The 20,482-nt window shown below is 40.0% G+C and overlaps 2 protein-coding genes across 2 annotated transcripts; one reads left to right on the forward strand and one right to left on the reverse strand.

The window, feature by feature from the left end:
* The first annotated feature begins 2,319 nt into the window (after positions 1–2,319).
* Positions 2,320–5,653, forward strand: ppifb (peptidylprolyl isomerase Fb). Its single transcript, XM_079213930.1, has 6 exons — positions 2,320–2,535; positions 2,658–2,688; positions 3,560–3,648; positions 3,741–3,837; positions 4,485–4,560; positions 5,228–5,653. The coding sequence occupies exons 1-6, from the start codon at positions 2,383–2,385 to the stop codon at positions 5,361–5,363; spliced, it is 582 nt and encodes a 193-aa protein (XP_079070056.1). The 5' UTR covers positions 2,320–2,382; the 3' UTR covers positions 5,364–5,653.
* A 610-nt stretch (positions 5,654–6,263) lies between these two features.
* LOC306753641 (zinc finger CCHC domain-containing protein 24-like) lies at positions 6,264–19,147 on the reverse strand. Its single transcript, XM_079237534.1, has 4 exons — positions 18,828–19,147; positions 17,626–17,826; positions 7,870–8,034; positions 6,264–7,375 (listed from the first exon to the last, which is right to left on the reverse strand). The coding sequence occupies exons 1-4, from the start codon at positions 19,038–19,040 to the stop codon at positions 7,262–7,264; spliced, it is 693 nt and encodes a 230-aa protein (XP_079093660.1). The 5' UTR covers positions 19,041–19,147; the 3' UTR covers positions 6,264–7,261.
* Between the last annotated feature and the right edge of the window lie 1,335 nt (positions 19,148–20,482).

The raw sequence follows: 20,482 nt of genomic DNA on the forward strand, positions 1-20,482 counted from the left end.
TGATTGTGAAGCATCGTTTCAGTTTTCAGATGCCAAGCGCGGTTTGACGCAATTGTTTCTTTTACGCTCCGATGTATTTGATTGAAAATGTTGTCTATTCATAATTTTATGTTAACATTTTATCAGTGATACTGAACAGTAATGGTTTAAAAAAGATGTGGTATCGGCTGGCTTTCAGTGTAATTAGTGAGCTATGTGAATATCATAATTGTTGCTAATTATCAATACACAGTGGTATCACAACGATATTTTAAAGAAATCCATGATATTGTTTATATTTTTGTTATAGAAAATGTGGCTTTTTTAAAAGCATGAGACCATATACATTTTTATCCCCTTTTTGTTTTTGGTAAATTATTTTGTACTGGTTTTCTTATTAATCTGTAAGGCTAGAAATCCAATTTCTTTCAACTGTAGAATTGTGCTGATTTAACCACCCTGGTTTTATGTAAACATTATTTTAAACGTCATTTAAGAAATATTATTTGTTCCAGTTCAGCACACTGACATGTTGTTTCATATTTATGTCACAAAGAGACATCAAATTAAAAATAATCCCTCTTTTAACGATACACTGCCACATTTTCATTGTTTATTATCAGATTTGAAACTTTCGATCAATCCCATGGACGTCATCATCATTTCACCTTTTGCTCTCAATTTGGTAAAAGGCAGCGACTCAAATCTGAAGTTGCACAATCACAGTAACGGGCCATTTCTCTGGGGGAAGTTGTTTTTAAAAAAGGAAAATAAAAATAAATAAAAAATACAGAGAGAAAGGGCACGTTCATCATTGTGGCCTGGAAAGGATGTTGAGGGCAAGGCTAGATCAAACGTCCCAAGGATGCCTGTATATATGTAAATGAATATAGAGACATGTGAACAGAAATGTATTCATTTTCCCTGGGAATGTGCATTGTTTCTTCAGAATAATAAAAAGCTTGCAACCCCTCTACTGGAAGTGGCTGAATATGGAAAATGAAACGTGTTAGTTAGTGTCTGTGGGTATCTCTCAGCATTTTATTCTCCCTATGTAATATACTTTCACCTCCTTTTGTTAGGGGAACTGGGACAGCTATGTTTTACATGTAATATTTAGCCTGAGTGTTCTAGTCGGTCACCTGCATACTCTTGAGGTGCTAAACTAAAAAAGGTTACAAAGAAAATTGTTCGGAGGGGTGGGAAAAAGGCTTGGGGAGGGACGGGTCCAGAAGATTGTAACCAAATCCATAGTTTGTACAATTTTTTGATATCACGAGCAGTTGGAAAAATCATACAATCTAAGGTGATTCATGCAATGTGGCCATTGTCTCTATTGTGTACATTGTGTGGACAATCATTTCATATTCTAAACTGGTCAGAAAATAAAAGGAACTAATTGTGATTTTTAGTCTTGCAGAACTGTATGTAGTTAGATGATGTGACAACCTAATATTTATCTAATAAATATGTATTCAGATGATACCTGTATGTCACTGTGGTCCTGTCTTTTGTGCACTTGCATCGTAGCCTAAGCAAGGATTACACCTGTCTAACTCCCACAGGCTGTTTATGCAAGCAGAAGGTGTAAATTATGGGTATCACATTTTAATTAATGTAGCTTAAGGCCAACTTATAATAATAGGAGCCCACGTTCTTTAACATCACAGAAACACGGGTTGTAAACTGGCTCATTGGAATGACTTGGAGGAGTTGATCAGTTCTATGACCTATATTATAATAATGTATATAGTTAATACTGACGCATTGATAGCTGAGCAGAAGCATACTGTTGTGCACAAAAGTAAAGACAGTTTTACACTAATGTATATGCATTTAAGAAGTTTAGTCCACTGGTTTGAAACCTAAAGATCTGCAATTTGAAACAAAAAGCTCCATTTGCACCCATGAAATATATATTGTGTGATTTCAAGACAGTGAGAGTCTTTAAATACATTCATATAGGTACAGTATATGTTTTTGTTTGTCTTGTGCTACTTATATATTGGTAACACGTGATCACGTGTAATCTCGCGAGTTTTTAACCGGCGCTGCTTAGAGAAAATGCACTTCCGGTGAAAGGCCATAAGAACAGTAACGAAATATTACAAATATTACTAAATATATGTTAATAATTACACAATCAGAGTTTGTGCCTTCATGTCCCCTTATTTATTTATTTTTAATAATCTGCGGTTGGCATGTTAGTTTAAATGTATTTTGCCGTTCTTATTGACAATTTATGAAATTGTCCATGTGCAGTTGTTAAATAAAGAAAAAAGAAAAAAAGCACTTCCGGTGGTTAAATAACAACTTCCTCCCCTCGTCTCAACATATGGAAAAGCGTGACATTAATTTTTTTGACGAGCCGAACGAACGACTGAACCGCAATAGCTTGTAAACATGTTAATGCTACCGAACAGGATAAAGTTATGTTCTCTGGCGTTCGTCGCCGCGCGCATGTGCAGCAGCGGCCCTGCAGCCGCCAACAAAAACCCGACGGTTTACTTTGACATTGCTGCAGACAACCAGCCTCTCGGGAGGGTAACCTTTGAGGTGAGACGACACAATACGCGTTACATTGAGAACGCAACACCTGCTAAACGGCGACAGTGTGTCTGAAGTTTTCCATTGAATAAACTGTTTTGACCCTGAGGCATTTTTGTATTTTGTTGCAGCTCAACGCCGAAGTTGTGCCAAAGACTGCAGGTAAATACTTGTTCTTTCACTCCATTTGAATGGAAAAATCCTGTCTGACGGCTTTACTCTGATAAACCTTTTAAAATGAATAAAACGTGTCTTTATTTGTATTTTTTTATTGGAAGAGACTTCTTAAAGCTAAACACGATATTTAACCCACTTGGAAAATGCATCATATTAAAAGCTGCAAACATGGCTGTGACCTTCAAAGTCAGCTTTAATGTCAATTCTTCCACATGTGCAAACATACAGAAGATTTGAAAGTACGTTCCTCTCCTGTCCAACATATAGTGAATACAGATAATAATAATAATAATAATAATAATAATAATAAAGTGCAAATAGGTATACAAAAAAAGAACATATAGACAACATGTATATTAAGAAAACTATCGGTCTGTATATTAGCAGCAGTCAGACATAGGAGTCTAAAAGAGGAGGGAATGGGATGGTGGAGAGAGAGTTCAGCAGTGAAATGCAACGTGAGCATTAATGCAGCACTAATGTTGCCCCAATAACATGTGTAATAATACTGACTGGGATCATATGACTGCATATTGAGTGCTTTTACCTTTTTGATTCGTAAATTTAGCTGATGATACTTTTAGCTGATGATACTTTTCATTAAGTAAGGTTTTAAATGTGGGACTTTAAAGTTGACCAGATATTCAACATGTTATGGGTATTTTGGTCAAATAAAAATAAAATAAAACCGCACTGAAAATAAATAAATACTACATGAAATGACTAGTTAGTTGAAGTCGTTCGCACATTCAAATATATATATTTTTTTTTTTGTTTGTTTGTTCTGGCACTTGAGGACACCACTGAGCTGTGTGGATCGTCAGAGGGGGAATCTGACAGACTATCTTTCTTGCAGAGAACTTCCGAGCGCTGTGCACAGGGGAGCCAGGCTTCGGCTACAAGGGATCAACTTTCCACAGGGTGATCCCTCAGTTCATGTGCCAGGTAGGCTTTTCTCTTTTTCCTTTGTGTGCCCATTGTTGTCGAGCATTGCAGCTGTTACAGTGCAGTGACCGAGAGATGCTATTTATTTTCAGGGTGGAGACTTCACTAACCACAATGGAACTGGGGGCAAATCTATCTATGGATTGAAGTTTTCTGATGAGAACTTCAAGCTGAAGCACACTGGACCTGGTAATCATTCTTTTTGTACACTACTGGGAACATCAAGGTTTTCTTTCATTCATTCATTTGTTCTCCACCCATTTGAATTCTAAACGTAGTGTTTCCTTCGATGCGACAAACAGGAGAGAGCTGCACAGACTGCAGCACTAAAACAGTCAACTTAATCTCTCCAGACTATAATACGGTCTGACTGCACTTAAATGTTTAGAATAATTAAAAAAGTTGTGTGGGTTCCTGAATATACCTTTACAAGAGGGCATCTCAAAATATGAATTAATGTAAATGAGCATGATGCAAATGTGCCTCACTGTCACATGGTTTGTCTTACTCATTTTCGCCAGCAGGTGGCAGAGTCACACAAATATTGTTGGAGCGATCTGTTTATGAATTAATTTATGTGGAAATATGTTTTTCTAAATGTACCTTTTCAGACATTTAGATTTCTCAAAGAAGAAGACAAGCACACTCATTACATTAACAATGGCTTCATTCTATTTAAGCGCCCCAGTCATGTTGACAGTGAGATAGCGATGCACAATACCCTGAAACTGAAGCCACTAAATGGAATTCAGCCATCCTCCCTTGTATTATTTACCACTGTTGTTTTTCTTGTGTGACATTTATTTTTTTTATTTTTTTTCATTGCTGCATTATAGGCATCTTGTCTATGGCCAACGCTGGACCCAACAGCAACGGATCCCAATTCTTCATCTGCACCAGTAAAACAGAATGGTATGTGCTGTCAAACACCACATTGGGTTGATGATACTGCAGTTGTTTTATTACATTTCACCGTTCTTTGTCTTTATAAAGTCTCTCTCATCAGTATTATAATGATTACATTATTCTCCTTTTTTACACACGGTCTGTTTCACCATATAACTTTTACCTCTCATTTTTAGGGGTTTAACATAGGAGCATCTACTTTTATGTTTCATGTTTTTGCTTCCCTAGGATACAAACATAAAACCACTCAAATTCACCGCCGCAATAGTCCAGCGTGTCCAAGGCCACTCGCTCACCTCAGCTACACAAAATGTCTCTTTTTTATTGAAGATAAATATAGTATTTTTAAAGTAGTAGATTCCATCCAGTTGGAAAACTGTGGTAAACCATCCAACCTTAAAATTCATCCAACTTTTTGAGAGGCTTTTGTTACCGCAGCTTTTTAAAAATATGTATTTATTAGTGTCCGGTTATTGTTAAAATGCTGTTTCAGACTGTTTTTTTCCATCCCTTCTTGCTGTGAATTATTGTAATAGGATTTTAAATGACGACCCATAAGAGCATTGCAGAAAGAGTGGCAACTGAAAGCCAAGAGTCCAGCCCAGCCAGGTGCATGATGGGTTGTCTCTCAGTCCGGAGCCGTGATAATAAACCTCTTGCTGTCTTCATTTAGGCTGGATGACAAGCACGTCGTCTTTGGCAGCGTGAAGGAGGGACTGGACGTGATCAAGAAAGTGGAGGCTTTCGGTTCTCGAACTGGGCGAACCTCCAAGAGGATCACTATCGCGGACTGTGGAGAGCTCGAGTAGACTCTGAGCAGTGGGCACGGTCGACGTCTCATCTCCTGCTGTAATTCTAGTGCGAGTGAAAGAGGTACTTTCCTCAGTCACGGTACAGTGCTGCCTCTCTTTGCTGGCAATAGATACTGACACTTCATTTCTGTGTTGGTCTTCATGTGGCGCATCTAACGCACATAACTGTGACATGGTATAAAATGTGAAATTACGACTTGTGTTGTATTTGAGTAGAGCTATAAATGCAAGAACACACAGGGAAACGGGTTTGCGAAAGAAATCAAAATAAAATCATTTTTTTCTAAATGCGAGTTGTTCTTGCCATCTGTTTTTATACTACATGACCCTAGATGTCAAAGTGTTACAAAATGAGTTTGAGTCAAAGGTGTGTCCGTTTACTAGTGATGTTATCACTAGCTGAGGAATGAGATCAGTGTCGTTCGTCCCGCCTCCTTCTGTTTTCCTCATCAGCCTCACTTGACTAATGATCTTATTCCGCTAAGTATTTCTTCTGCTGACATCTTTCCAGAATAATTAAGGTTTAAAATGTCAGATCTAATTGCTTTTGCAAAGGGAAATGTTTTCTTTTGGGGGGTCAGCTTGGATTCACTGCTTGGCATTTTGTTCTGCCAGCTGCGCTCTATGAGAGGGTGAGGAGGCCAAATCAGATTTTGCTTCGCCATAAGTAAATTTAACCAGATGCTGGAAAAATATTAGGAGAGATGGAGATTCTGTTGTTTTTATGTTGTGGGGAGATGAAAATGTGTAACATCTGGATCAGCTAATGTTGAAGACAGAGTTTGATGTTATCAGTTGTCATCTATATGGCCCTGTGTGGACTTTGCCATCACATTTGCCTTAATCCACACTGACACATGGATTTATGAAGAACAATGCTTTTATAGAAACGAGAAACAAGTTTGAATACATTTTAATACAAAAACATTTTCAGGGATCATTCGAATTAAGGCACAATAAAGAGTGTTTCACACATCTTCAATAGTTATAAGTCGGAGTGTATTTCCGTTGCATATTCATTTATCAGCACAATTATATTGAAATAAAAAGCGCCTCTAAATCAACATGCACATTTCCACGTAATCCTTCATGATCTTTGGTACAGATGTGTAATCCTATTCCATGAGACATCACGACCTCTGACCCATAAAAAGCACTTTGGTGAGATTTTGTGAGAGCTGCATGCTAAAATACAGCTGTTGTAATTCATTCTATTTTCCAGGAATCTAAATGTTCCTACCATATTGCATTGCTTTAATAGCTGGAATGACAAACTTCCCACATACACATACTTATAAAGAATACATGTTAGTTGGCTAATATATTCCTTCACAAAGTGTTATAATCAACAAAACCGTAATGGCTTAAAAATATATTCAAAAATCCTGTACCCTCCAGTACTAATAATACAGATAATAATAATAATGCAGATATACACACGCATACTGCATATCCTACTTAGTAAAGACTTGTTGCATATTTTATACAGAAACATTGCATTTAAGTTATTTCTGGATTAAACAAACACAAGAGAATCTGCTTCATAAGGAAACTTTTGTTCCAACATGTTAGACATGAGTGAAGAGACAAAGAACTTAAACTTGTTTTAATTCACAGTTGGTAAGATTCATCATTTAGACTTAAAATGAATATTCACATAATGACAACTGAGTAAGTAACAAGAACCCAGCAAATATAAAGTACTCGACTCCATGGAGAGATACTTAAAATAAATTCAAAAAATACAGAGTCACAGTGTCAAAGAGAGTCTTGAGAAAAGAAACGTTAGATGCATTAAATCCAATAAAGTAAACGATCATGTATTTTTTGTAAATAAACTATATCTCCCTTTTTATAAAGCTTTGAAAGGAGTACTAAGGAAAGTAGAGTGTTTTTTATTGCACGCGGCGGCAGTAGTAGCCGAGGTCTTTGCATTTTTCACACAGGTGTTGTGGATGCTCCTTGCTCTGGTCCGATACGTCCAACCCGTCCGGTTTCTCCAGAGGTCGCTGGAACAAAGAAACAGAATCAGTCATCACACTCGGAGCAGTTGGTAAAACCGTAAAAGTCCAAGAAACAAGACCGAGGACATAACCTTGGCATCTTTGAAGGTGTTTTACATACATACTACAATCACAAAGTACATAAAAGCAAAGTGTTTTTCCACCTGACTTATATTCTTGACAACACGTAGCATTCTTTAAACTTTTAAATTAGAACATCAATGATGAAATACTACCCAATTTCAACTGATATTTGCTTGTGTCATCTGAGTTTGTTCATGAGTTGTGGACTTGATATCAAATTTGCCATGCCTATAATTATTTGGCAAACAATTATAAGAAGATTTGTTGACTTTACATAAATGTCCTGGTTCATAAAGTCCTTCATAAATTGACACATTGTAGAACTATCCGCACCAAAAATAACTCTTTCTTTCGGCCAGTGGATAAACTCGATAAGAGGGACCCGGAAGTAACTGTAAATGTAAATGTAGTTTTACCTGCTTATGGGGGTAAACGTTGATGTGGCACTTAATACATTCTTGTCCCATGTTGGCCCAGGAGTTCCCGCTCATCCACTTCCTCTTGCATTTCGGGCATTTATATTCACCGAAACACCTCTTCTTTCCCTGATACGGGGTCAGGCCTTCACCTTTGGGTCGAGCCTGAACAGAAAATACACAGCAGACAACGATTCTTACATTAGTGACCTTGTGTGTTACCGGCACCAGACCTAGGGGAAATCTGGACCAGCAGCAACGTTACACAGGCTACGTAGCATTGTTAGCACTGTGTAGCCGGTAGGTGTAGCTGTGGATTGAAAGAGAGAGCACCAACTTATACTTCATGCTCAGAGCGAGTTTTATTCTGAACTCAATTGCAGATCAAAACCTTTAGCAATTTACATAATATACAAATAATACTGGCTAATACTCATTTAAAACACATTCTCCTCTTATAAACTAGCTGTTACGGTGTAATACTGAAGGTCACGGACAGAGCTAGCTAGGCAGCATTACGACGTTCGTCGGTACCGTTAGCTACAAACTGAAACAACACATTTAACACACATATCTAAATCATTTTAAAACATTACAGAACATGTACTACTACATTCACCTTAGATCGTAACCCAAACTGAAGACATAAAAACGAGTTTTGCTGTACCTTTGGTTTGAACTTTTTCTTCATGATTAGGCGCGTTTTATTATAACTGCTGCATAAACTGAGCTATGTCCTTCCTAATGGATCCACAGTAGCAGCACAGCACCATCTACTGACGTGATTATTAGATTATAGTGTATTGCCTTGTGTTAAGAATGTGAGAATAGTTCAATTATACAAGAATGGGGGGTCTGTTTTAATATAACTAACATGTAGTGTTTCCAACCTACTACACTCTCCCCTGCTTCAAAAGATGTCACCGTACATCTAGAATCAACTATCCCAAGGTCAAGAGTCTACGCAGTCAAAGTCAAAGTCTCTTGCATTTTCACAACTGACTGTCTTTTAAGCACTACATACATACAGCTGTGTAAAACGGCATGCGGTAGGGGACACAGGCAAACATCAGATTTTCTCCACGGCTGACATGTGGGTTGTCCAAGTTGGTTATATGTAAGCATTTCTCTAGCTTTAATTGCTCAAGTTGACCTTCTCACAGGTAGCACTTCCTCATTCACACTGCACACTGTCTCTGCTCATCATGTTCCATGGGAAAATCATTAACAAGTAGCAGAAGGTTACGATGCAAGACACGGAGGGTTTGATATGCGGTCTCTGGCTGAACTCTGTACACAGGTCCATCTTCAATCTTTTCGATCACACGATGAATTCTCTTTTCCCAGTAAGCACAAAGTTTGCCTGGGCCACCCTTCTCCGACAGGCTTCTGACAAGCACTCGATCTCCAGGCTGCAATACCATGCCTTTACCATGCCGGTCATAGTATTTCTTCCCTTTAGCCGAGCCCTTTCCACTGTTATCTGAGGCAATCTTGTATGCCTCCTGCATGTGAGAAGCCCATTTTTGCGCATACTCTTGTCTGGACCGTGGCTCTTGTTCAGGTTTCAGGTCAAATAGCAAATCCACAGGCAACCATGAGGCTCTGCCATACAGGAGAAATAATGGTGAATAGCCTGTTCCCTCATGTCTCTAACTTGTTCTTGGTTGGGTAGGCTTGCGAAAAGAGAGTAAAGTGCTCTATCAGGACTAAAATGTACTCATAACCACCTCCACTTTGTTTAAGATGGAGATAGTCAATGGAGATGAGCTGGTTGTTATTGAACCCATAGGTGCTCTCTCTGGAATGCTTGGTCGCTTTTGTTTTACACACTGGCACTGATGGATTACATACTCTTCAATTTCACATGTCATGAAGGGCCAATAAAACCTCTCTCTCACCAGGTGGATGACTTTGTCTCCGCCGATATGTCCCATATCATCATGCAGGTGTTTTAGCACGGTAGACTTCAGTTCACTGGGGAGGACCAACTGTTTCCATTGTCCTGTCTGCCTGTACAGTATTCCTTTATCAAGTGTGAGTCTGTTCCATTCATGTACTATTTTGCGTGTCTCGTGTCCCGTTTGCCTCTTATCTTTTTTTCAGGTTTATCACCTATGGGAGCAACTTCCTTCTCAGCAGCTCTAACACTTTCTGGAGTGATAACCGGGCTGGGGGGGGTCTTCAAAACAACAGTCCACAAACCAATGGGTAACGTCACGGTGACTACGTCCACTTCTTATATACAGTGGTTGATGTAAATAAACACAAGGAGAAGCTTGGATAACAGCCACAGGGCGAGAGTGACCTCATTCTCTACTCAGATAGGCGTTACTCCACAATATCCTTACATTGCAAATAGTTGTTTACTGATATATTTATGCTCTAAATCCCTCTAAAGATATTTATTGGACAGAAAAGAAGGAGTCTCAGCTTTCCCATTAGGAATGAACTCCCTCCCTCCAGCTGTGTTCCCGAGGGACCATAAAGGAGGCCCCGGCCTGTGGAGGGACCAATGGGAGAGGCCTCCCTACTATAGGACAAATACCTTAGGCTCTCAGTCATCCCTCCCAGCCGACTCCGACTCACCAATCAGGACATAAAGATCTTAGCAGAGAGGAAATAAAATCCAGATGAACTCTGCACTTGTATAACATGACAAAATCCAAAACCCATCACAACGAAATCATCTCGACAAGACTGGTTTAAATTAAAAGCACCTCGACTGGAAAGTAGGGCAAGTCAAAATTAAGACTGAATCTGCATCACCAGAGGAGAACACGTCAAATGTTGTTTTGATTTTACAGCAGGAACATATGTCAGGCTCAAAACTTCTTGCAGGTCATTTTATTCATTTCCAGGACTACATGTGTTTAACAAAATATGTCTACGGTTCCAACAGTCAAATGCCTCAACTGTGAAGGCCACGGTGGAGCATTTTGAGGCATGTGTTTGCGTCATTTAGCCACCATGAGGCACTGCGAGAGGTCACATTTGATGGCCGCCCTCTTTCCCAAGCGCCGACAGGGAGAGCAGCGCATCATCTTCCTGGGGGAGGAAACAGCTTTCATTCTGCAGAACAAGCAAAACAAACTCTACCTAAAGTCCGGAGCCCACAGGGCAGCAAAGGGCATGGCACAGTCTGTAGTTTCCACCGGTCCCATCACACATGTGACACTCGCAACCGGTAAATGAAAATCACACGTATGACCCGACAATGACTGGATGCTCTTATGGAAAGCAGGAAAGTTTGAGTGAATGCAGAAGAAGAAAAAAGCACAAATCCATCATCAAGCCTTCTGCACTCAGGACACAACTAGTTTTTTTTTTGTGTGTGTGCTTTGAAGTAACATTTGTGTTGTTAATATGACACAGAGCCACCTTATCAGTTGTGTATTTCCAACAACAACTCTTCATTCTACAGTTGTTAATATTAATTAAATCAATATAATTCAAAGTAAGACATGTGCATGTGGAATGAGCAATATCTACATCAAGACAGCAATGCTAACATGTTGGTATGCAGTTATAATGTTTACTGTTCACCATCATAGTGTTAGCATGCTAACGTTTGCTTATCAGCACTCAACACAAAGAGAAACTGGCTGACGGGATTCATTTTGCAAGTATTGAACAAAGGCATGTCGCAATATACCGACTTAAAGGTAACTTTGATATTTGAAAATTAAACAATGATATAAGGTAAATGATCCACAATGATCTGAGAATATTGTGTAAATAATCCAGCATCTCTTAAATCATTTTACAGATTTTCTCTCCACCTCCTTACACACTTACACACAAAACATACAATGAACAAAAACACTTTTGACTGATGATTACTTAATAATTACTTTTATATTTTTTTTTTAATCTGTCCAATAGTTGTTGAGATGCGCCAAACCACAAATGGGAACCTCTTGGTAACGCAACCATAAGGAAGAAACATCAGGGGATCACCTCTTAAGTCATCAGGATCTAACCTTTGGGGGCCAAGAATGTAATTCCCAAATTTCACCTAAATCCATCTAATAGATCAAATAAGATAAAAACTTTATTGATCTGGGGAATTGAAATGGTCACTGCAGCTCCATAGTCAAAGGAGAAGGAAAGAAGGAACAAGCAACTGAATGAGTGAGAAATAAAAAGGAGGCAGAATAATAAAAGAATTAAATAGCTGATGAGATATTTTAGTCTGGCCCAAAGTGGTTGAAAAATGTGTCTAAAAGGAGAATGGCCGGATGATGTTTTAGGCTTGGTTAAAGGTTGTTTTGAGGAAAAACATTTTCTTAAAGCTTTAACTTTTCTTTTCACACATCTAAAAATCAAATCGGACGCATATGTTCTTCTTCAACAGATTTGATGGAAGATCTTTGCAGCCTCAAACCATCTGTGAGAAACTGTTTAAGTTTCAGACAAATATATGTTGAATTCATTTATTATGTGCGTTACAACACATCCCATCCCAAAGCCATAACTCCAGTTGTGTAACTTTAACCAGCCCCGGAGTGCACGGAGCAATCTAAAGCCAGATTTTAAGGCTGGAGCAGATAAGCTTGGCCCAGGTCTTTGCAGCCTGGTGAGAGAGGCCCAGGAGGTTGGCTGCCTCCCCCTGCCATCATCTGGAAACCATCAGGATAAACAATGGACTACTCCAAATCCCCCCACACCCACCCTCTTCCTCCTTTCTCTCTCACTCTCTCCCCCACTTTCATTGCCCCATGAGACGCTCATACTGGGGAACACAGCAACACCAGGCCTTTGGATACCATGTGGTCAATTACTCCACACTAACAAACCCGCAGTGCTCTCTCTCCCTCGCTGGGTTTAATTTGTATCAGTCCCCCACAGCATCAGGGAGAAGCCCAGCTGTTACCAAAGCAAAACAACACATTACTGCCTGGATTGAAAGCAACAGGAATAGGTCTCCTATGTTTTAAAGACTCCTGTGTCGATTTAAGTGATACGTTTCATTAACTTGTGAAATTAATTATCTCCAGGTGGGTTTTAAGCAACAAATTGATGACTTGCCATCTTCCAGAGCATCAGCATAGATTTGTTTTATGGAAGACAATTATTGTTTCATCCAACTAGAGGTGAGGAGATTGGTGATGTTATTAATAACAATAATTATTTAATTGCTGGGCAGAAATGCCAAACATTCTCTGGATCGTGCTTTTGCAAGGTGGTGATTTACTGCTTTTCTGTTTTATATCACTGTAAAATCAAAATCTTTGGGGTTTTAGGGTATTGGTCGGACAAAACAAGCTATTTGAAGACGTCACCTTGAATAATAGTTGTTGTCTTACGTCCAAGAAATTCTACTTTGTTAAGAAACTAGGCGTGGATACTTTTAAAGTTAAAGGCTGACTTTATCATGACGCAGTTTATGATGATAGTTAAGTTACAGTTACTAAATATGAAGCTGTAATCCTTTCATGCAGCCTTTCTGCAAAGCTTGTACATCTGAAATACTGAATGGATTAACCTTCCTCTTCTGCAAAACAAATATGCTTATTAAAAAAACAACTGGAGGCCAAACAGCAAATGGTTTGCTATTTTCCAACATAGCTCTCCAGAGTAACAATCTTGCATCAATCCCATTGTTCGGAGCAGGCAGAGAGATTTCCTCACACGCAGATTCACAGACATCCTTCTTCTCAGCATCTATTTCACAGGAGGATTATCGACCAATACACACTCTACTCCATCCAGAGTCTGACTGAGCAGCCGTCACACAGCTGTAAACTGGTGTAACGTTTCACAAAGGGTGAGTGACCGGACCAGGTGGCCGGATAGACAAACAAGAAATACAACAGCACAATATTCCCAATTTCAAGTCAAAGCACAGCTGAGCGAGACTCGAGAAGACAAAATGTTATGACTGTTGTGTCAAAGTGATGCTCAGGTTAGGCTAACAAGTCAACTATTAGTTTGATTTCATTGTCAGGTTCAGGAATTGGTGCACAAGAATTGCATTAAACGCTGCCGTCACATTTTGAAGTTGAATTTAAATAACTAAGGAATTGGCATTACCTAAGTATGTGAGAAATAACTCAACACTGACTTCTGGCTCACAATATGTTTGAAAGCTACTTAACTTTCCAAGTGCGATTGTTTTGAAAACTGCTGTTTCCAGAGTCAAGAATTAACTTTGAATTTCAAGAATACTTTTTTTTTGTTTCAATGTAACAAGGTACAAATAGTGTATAACTAAAGATGTGATGCAATATCTTTTGAGCCACAGAGTGAGACTTTTCACCCACATTTCCTCACAATTCCTCTTGCAACCACATACGGACTGACGTCTTCAGCATTCTTCTCCTATATGTTCATCAGCTTTGAGTAGAAGACGGCCGCAGTCTATCTACCCCACATACCACGGTTTCCTCTATCTTGCTCATCCTCCTCAGCAGATAATCCGGCCAAAAGCAACAGAGAGCATACTGAGGACAGATAAGACGTATATCATCAGTGAAAACAAAAGGACCAAAGCAACAGTAATTAGATAGCGTTGCTTGAGATTCACCAGTTCCACATTCAGTAATGAACTGTATCGCTCCACCTGAAGTACAATGTCCAATTAAAAAAACTAAACTAATGTCATTATCAGTATTTTTTACAGGGGTATCACCAAATACTGGAAACAAGTGGAAACAGTTAGCCTGACTTCTTTCAAATTAACACTTTGTATCCTGTTTGTTTAATCTGTACAAAAAAAGAAGTTAAAACAAATCACCATTTTAGAGAAATTGGAACAGCAACTTAATGGAGTTACAGTAAGGATACTGAATCATGGGATGGACTGAAGCAACTTAAAACTAAAACTATCTGTTGTCAGCCTTCAAACACCAAACAGGTTATAAATCATCTTTCTGCAAGCCTGGCAACTCTCAAAAGTTCCTCCTTCTAAAGTAGTTATCAAGGGAGACGTTTTCCTTCAATTCAAACCTGATCAAGCTTTAACTGGAGAGACAAACGCCCACTTCCTGTGCTACCCCACTGTTTCCAAAAACACATTCTGGATGCAGACTTCTCTTGGCAGCTGCTTTCTGGCCCTTTAAACGAGTGTCCGGCAGCATAGACAGAGACAGAGTGAGACGGAGATGACTGCAGCCAAGCAGAGCTGAGCGAACAATACAGCCTGACTTCCTGACCTTTGGTTCCACAGACCCTCTGGAGAAACAATGCTCTCCTTATTTAGCCCAGGCTCTTCCCACCATACACCCATGTACTCTCAGCACACTGTCATTAGTGTATTCTCGTTACAGTAATCGGGTTCGGCTACTTAATTGGCCCGGGGGCAATAAAATGCTGTGACCCTGGGTTAAGGGGTGAAGAGTGTTAAACTTGTCACACATTTGGTCGAAAATGGAAACCGTTTTATAATCAAAATGATACAGATTACAGATGATTTTCAGATGAAGACACTAAAGTAACGGGAAGTTGAATAGTAAGAAATCAAAACAGTGTGTATTTCTAGAGCTCAAAATGCCTCAAATTCCAGCCAACTAGAACAAAAAGCAGTTTGTTAATTAGTTACAGCTTCAGAAGAGCGTTCAACTGAAGAGGCTGAATGTCGTGACAAATGCTCTGTAATCATCGCTGTGGGTCTGAAATATTAGCAACACATGATAAAATCTGACATCATCTTTCTAAAGCAGGGCGAGAGCGGCAGCGAGCCAGCCGGCAGAGATGGTTTCCAGATTTTGCACATTTTAAGGGGTGTGGCTGCAAAGAGGAATCGTAAATAATCCCAGAGTAATGCTTTGACGTCTTAACCCTCTGGTGAAGCGAGAAACCCAACTCTCCACTCTGCTGTCAACAGGATGTTTACCGCTTTCATGCCGAGCACAGCATGGATAGCATATCTAATACCTTTCAGTATGGCTGCAACTCAAACTCATGGGTTCCACCTTAACTGGCACTTTTCATTATTTTTCATCACCTAAGGCTTCCACAGAGGTACCATGTGTTTCTTTATCAAAGAAGCAGACTTTAAGAGTTGATGTGGGCCCCATTCCACCCAGAGAGAGGCTGTTAAAGGCCCCGCACACCCACTTCCTGTGTGCTTCTTCTCTCATCTTACTGAGCCGTGACATTCTTTGATTCCTGTCCACTGCAGCTCCAGTGCAAACCAGTCAGCTATGGAAACCACAACAAATAGTCCAAAGAAACTGACTGCTGCTAATAAGATGTGTCATACAACTCCATAAAAAACTGCTTTTAAACAAGTGATTTAGCAAAGCTTTGATGTATGACTGTCTATTCTTCATTTGAAAGAAACATGCTGTGCTAAAAGTGGTGTTATGAGGACGTAACCAGTACTCATATACATATTGAAGAGACCCTAAATACTGACATATACTCAAAAATAAATGTCTCTAGGTTGTTGTCGTACAGTTTGAAAGACATTTCAGACATATTTCTGAAACTGACGCATAACCCACTTTCTGTTGCGTTAGTCCAGGTGTGCACAGATGTTAAAAATGTTAAGAACTATAAGCTCACAGCTAATTATTTTCTCAACATTCCTTGCATTCCTCCACTTTCACTGCTGAATTGCACCAGCGATGGAGGTGACAAGCTCTCAGAGATGAGGCTCAGGAAGAGAGTGATCAAGATGTGGCCAGGTTCAGATATGAGATAACAGACTCTTCTTACGCTTCCTTTTTATTCCTTTTTAGTGAAAGGAATCACATCTGCACAGTAAATAGCTTAGTAGCTTAGCCTAGCACAAAGACTTTAGACAGCTAGCCTGTCTAAAGTGGAGGGTTGTGTGTCTTTGAACAGAGCCAGAGTAGCTGTTTCCATTCTTTATGCTAAGCTAAGCTAATAGGCTGCTGACTCCGGCAACGTATTTATCATATAGACTTGAGAGGAATATCTACCTTCTCATTTGACTCTCAGAATGAAAGCAAATAAGTGTATTTCCCCTACTATAACATATTAATTGATCTCTTGCACCAACAACATGTTATCTTTTAGATGTTACCCCTCCTCCCCATTGTAACATTTGACCTCTAGCACAAATGGACAAAAACTAAATTGCTGGATATCACAGTATGATTATTTATGGAAGTGGTAATAATGGATTTTGGTGCAGCTTTCATGCTAGCGAATCCTCTGTTTGCCGAAAAAGCAATTACACTGTATAAGACACCTTTTTAAAACGGACCAGTAAAAGTTTGCCAGCTATTTGAATTTCTACTATTTTGTCCATCAGTCATGTGATTATTTCCATTTTTATTATTTCCACCTTACAAATGTCAGACATTTTCCTCTGAACATGATCAATGGGGATCCACAGCTGCACATAAAGCAGTGGTAATATTTCTCTCCTGTTTGGAGAAGAGGTCATGCCTAGTTCCACAGGGAAACCTATCATCTTTCATTAAGGCCGGCTCCCAGATGCAATCTGGCATCTGCTGCTCATTACCAACCTGCAGTGGTACATCTAACACAAATATGTGCTGAGGAATCTATTTTACACTGAAAACAGAATGCAAACATTATATTCTAACTTGGAATATATAGTTTTAAGACCATTGTTTTTTTAAGCAGTGAATAGTCTCCCTACAATTAGCAGAAAGGTTGTGGACTTGAAATGAGAATCAAATAAAATATGACGTCATGTTCACGTCATGATTTGTCACCTCATATGTTCTTTGAAACGTCGTAGACAGCTCAAACGGCCTTCACACTGCACAGAAGTTTCTGCACCTGCCTGATGCACAGCATCACTGACTGGCTCACCTGAGGGCAATCTTTGATGTAGTGGCCTTTATTGAAGCAGAGGTGGCACAGGTAGTTGGGCGGCGGCCTTTTGCTGGGTTTGCGTGTCTCGGGCGACAGGGAGAGGTCTGAGAAATGGTCCGCCAGAGAGCTCAGGCCTTCCACGATATTGTTGAGGGATCCGTAGGGCGAAGAGTTCTTGTAGAAATTGTTGTTCAATGCCTATCAGAGAAAAAAACATTACTGTTGTGACTCTACAATGAAAGAGCATTTCAGTCAGCCTGTCAGTCCATCACCCTGATTGATTCCTCTGTTTGTGTCTCTGACAGTAGCCGGCATTATTTCAATCCTGCAGATGTGCTGCCTTTACTGCATTTACACTGTGGGCCAATAGTGTCCGTTTCCTCGTCAGAACAAAATGCCTTTGTCATGTGTTCTTCTAACTTGTTCTATTGGCACGGCACAATCAGCATCATTGTGCCTCTGGAGGAGATGGGTGCTATGGCACCGCAGGGGCAAACATGAAGAACAGTCTGCAGACACTGGCTGTTTACTATGGAGGCATCACAGAAGGAGAATTGTGATCAGATTTACATGTACATTGCTGTTGGTAACGTTCTGCATTAGACATAAAACCACTGCATGGAGCAGTTAAAGAATGTCATATGAAGTAAAAATACATCCAATTATGATATATTTATGACATTTTTTTTTTTTTTTTTTTACAAAAACTCCCTTTTGAATGAGTTATGCCCATTTTCCTTACTTTTCCTAAATGGGTCAGTATTAAAATAAGCAGCACCAAGCCCACTGAGTGAACACAGCATACTCCTCTGACCAAGCAGAGGCCAGCCAGGGTGAACTCTTTTCAAACCTTGTGAGAGATCTTTCTCAACCTGCCATTCCCCCTCCAGCTGCACACTGACACCAGGACAGTCTGAACACACTCGGGCACTATACCAGGATACAACACCCATATTCATGCACTACCCACTCACCACAGTGCGACCCAATGAAGGCATGCAGGTGAGGTTTACTGTATGGGCAACACAAATAACCTGCAGTGAAATATGTGTGTATAATATTCATCTAAGAGACTTTTTGACATGCAGCATTAGAACCAGATGAATGACTGGGCATGGCATTTGAAAACGACCATGCAAAAGCGCTAATCATGTATATTGCGCGTTATGACAGCCGGCGGAACATGACATTAATTCTACCTCACTCCTCAGATGGAAGAAGTTGTTGAGATAGTTGGCGCTCAGATCAGCTGCGCTGCGCTTGGAGATGTTCATGTCCAGAGGTGAAGTGTCCGACTCGGCTTTGAACGCATCAAAAGTGCTGCTCTGAGTGTCTTGCAAGGACATGTAGACCCAGTTGAGCAGCTGCGCAGGTTGGTACACAGGGGCACCATTCTCTATAGCAGACATCATGTTTGCGCCTCTTGGATCAGCACCGTCAGAACCGCCGGTTTTCCTGGATCACACAACTTGTTTCAGTCATCCCCCCCCCCCTTTGCTCCAGCTGGATGGGTGTGATCTTCGTGTTCACCTGGGGGAGCCCTGGAGGACCCCAGTTACCGGACAACTGCCACGGGGGAGGGCGCAGTTGAAGCATGAAGAGCAAAAGCCTGAATGCCAGTGGGAAGCGAGCAGCAGCGTCTCCAGCCACGACTCTCCGGGCTGCGTCACAGCGAATAGGAGGTCCGACATGAGTTCGCATCTTTCTGCCTAACTTTTCTTTACATATTTTGCCATGGTATCTGAGAGGGACGCTCACTGTACTAGTGTAGTGTGGTCTAAAACTAAGAGTTATCTAAGGGACAGGAAATGCTATTAATATAGACCTTTATGAGTTATTTTTAATTAGTAGTTAGCGTTGCATTATGCCTATATGGCCTATTGACCAAAAACACTGTTGCAGTTACATTTGTTCCCCCTAAAACGTCTCTGTCTGCTGTTTACAACTGATAACTGTCTAGATTGTGATGCCAAAGATGGATGTAAAATATAATGTTTTTAAGAAAACTCATGAAGGCTCTTTGTTTTGATTGCAGTGATGCAGTATGAGGAGAGGTAAAGGGAGCGAAATGGGGATGTTTTTCTCATTAGATGTAATATTCATCATACGTGAAATGAAATAAAATACAAAAAGATGAAATAAAAAAGGAAAATCCCACACTGCTTTGTGCTCAGGTAGACTTAGAATAAACCACCCTGCATTATGCTCGTCTTGAGCACAAGTCGGCTGCTGCCATCTAGTGGTTGTTTTTTGTTTTGTCGCCACTGAATGTTTAACATAATTCAAATATGAGGAATAACTGCATATTAGCCCATGAAATATGTTTTAATATTTTAAATTCCTTCAGGCAAGAGACTATTAAAAAACGGAAGTATTTAAAAAAAAAAAGGTAAACAAGATTGAGAACTAATTATCCACAATGTCATGCTTGTGACATCACCATGGACAACTTATCTACTCACTTCTAGACAAATATTGAGGTGTAAACTAAACACGACAGCCCGATGAGTCAACATCAGGCTTTCTCCTCTAAGAAGGGAGGACAATAATAACGGAGCAAAGGTTATTACTGCCGGACGGAAACAATGCTGAGGACCCACCCACCTCCGGGCTAATCTCTCACTGCTCTCCGCCCGTCTCTTCCTGGATCTGAAGTACGTAGCAGTTGAAGTAAGTAACTCTAAATCTCACGTTTTTAGACTGTAAATAGCCGCGAAATATTTGTAATGCGTTGCGTTGTAGGCAACAACGAAGTTTCAACATACTTAATAATAAATCCAGCGGCATCTGTGAGCTCAGTGTGGAATGTGGGAATTTAGCCTCGGCTGACTAAACAGTCACTGTGCAGCTGCAG

Source organism: Taurulus bubalis (genome assembly GCF_910589615.1).
Source record: "Taurulus bubalis genome assembly, chromosome: 2".
Taxonomy (NCBI): domain Eukaryota; kingdom Metazoa; phylum Chordata; class Actinopteri; order Perciformes; family Cottidae; genus Taurulus; species Taurulus bubalis.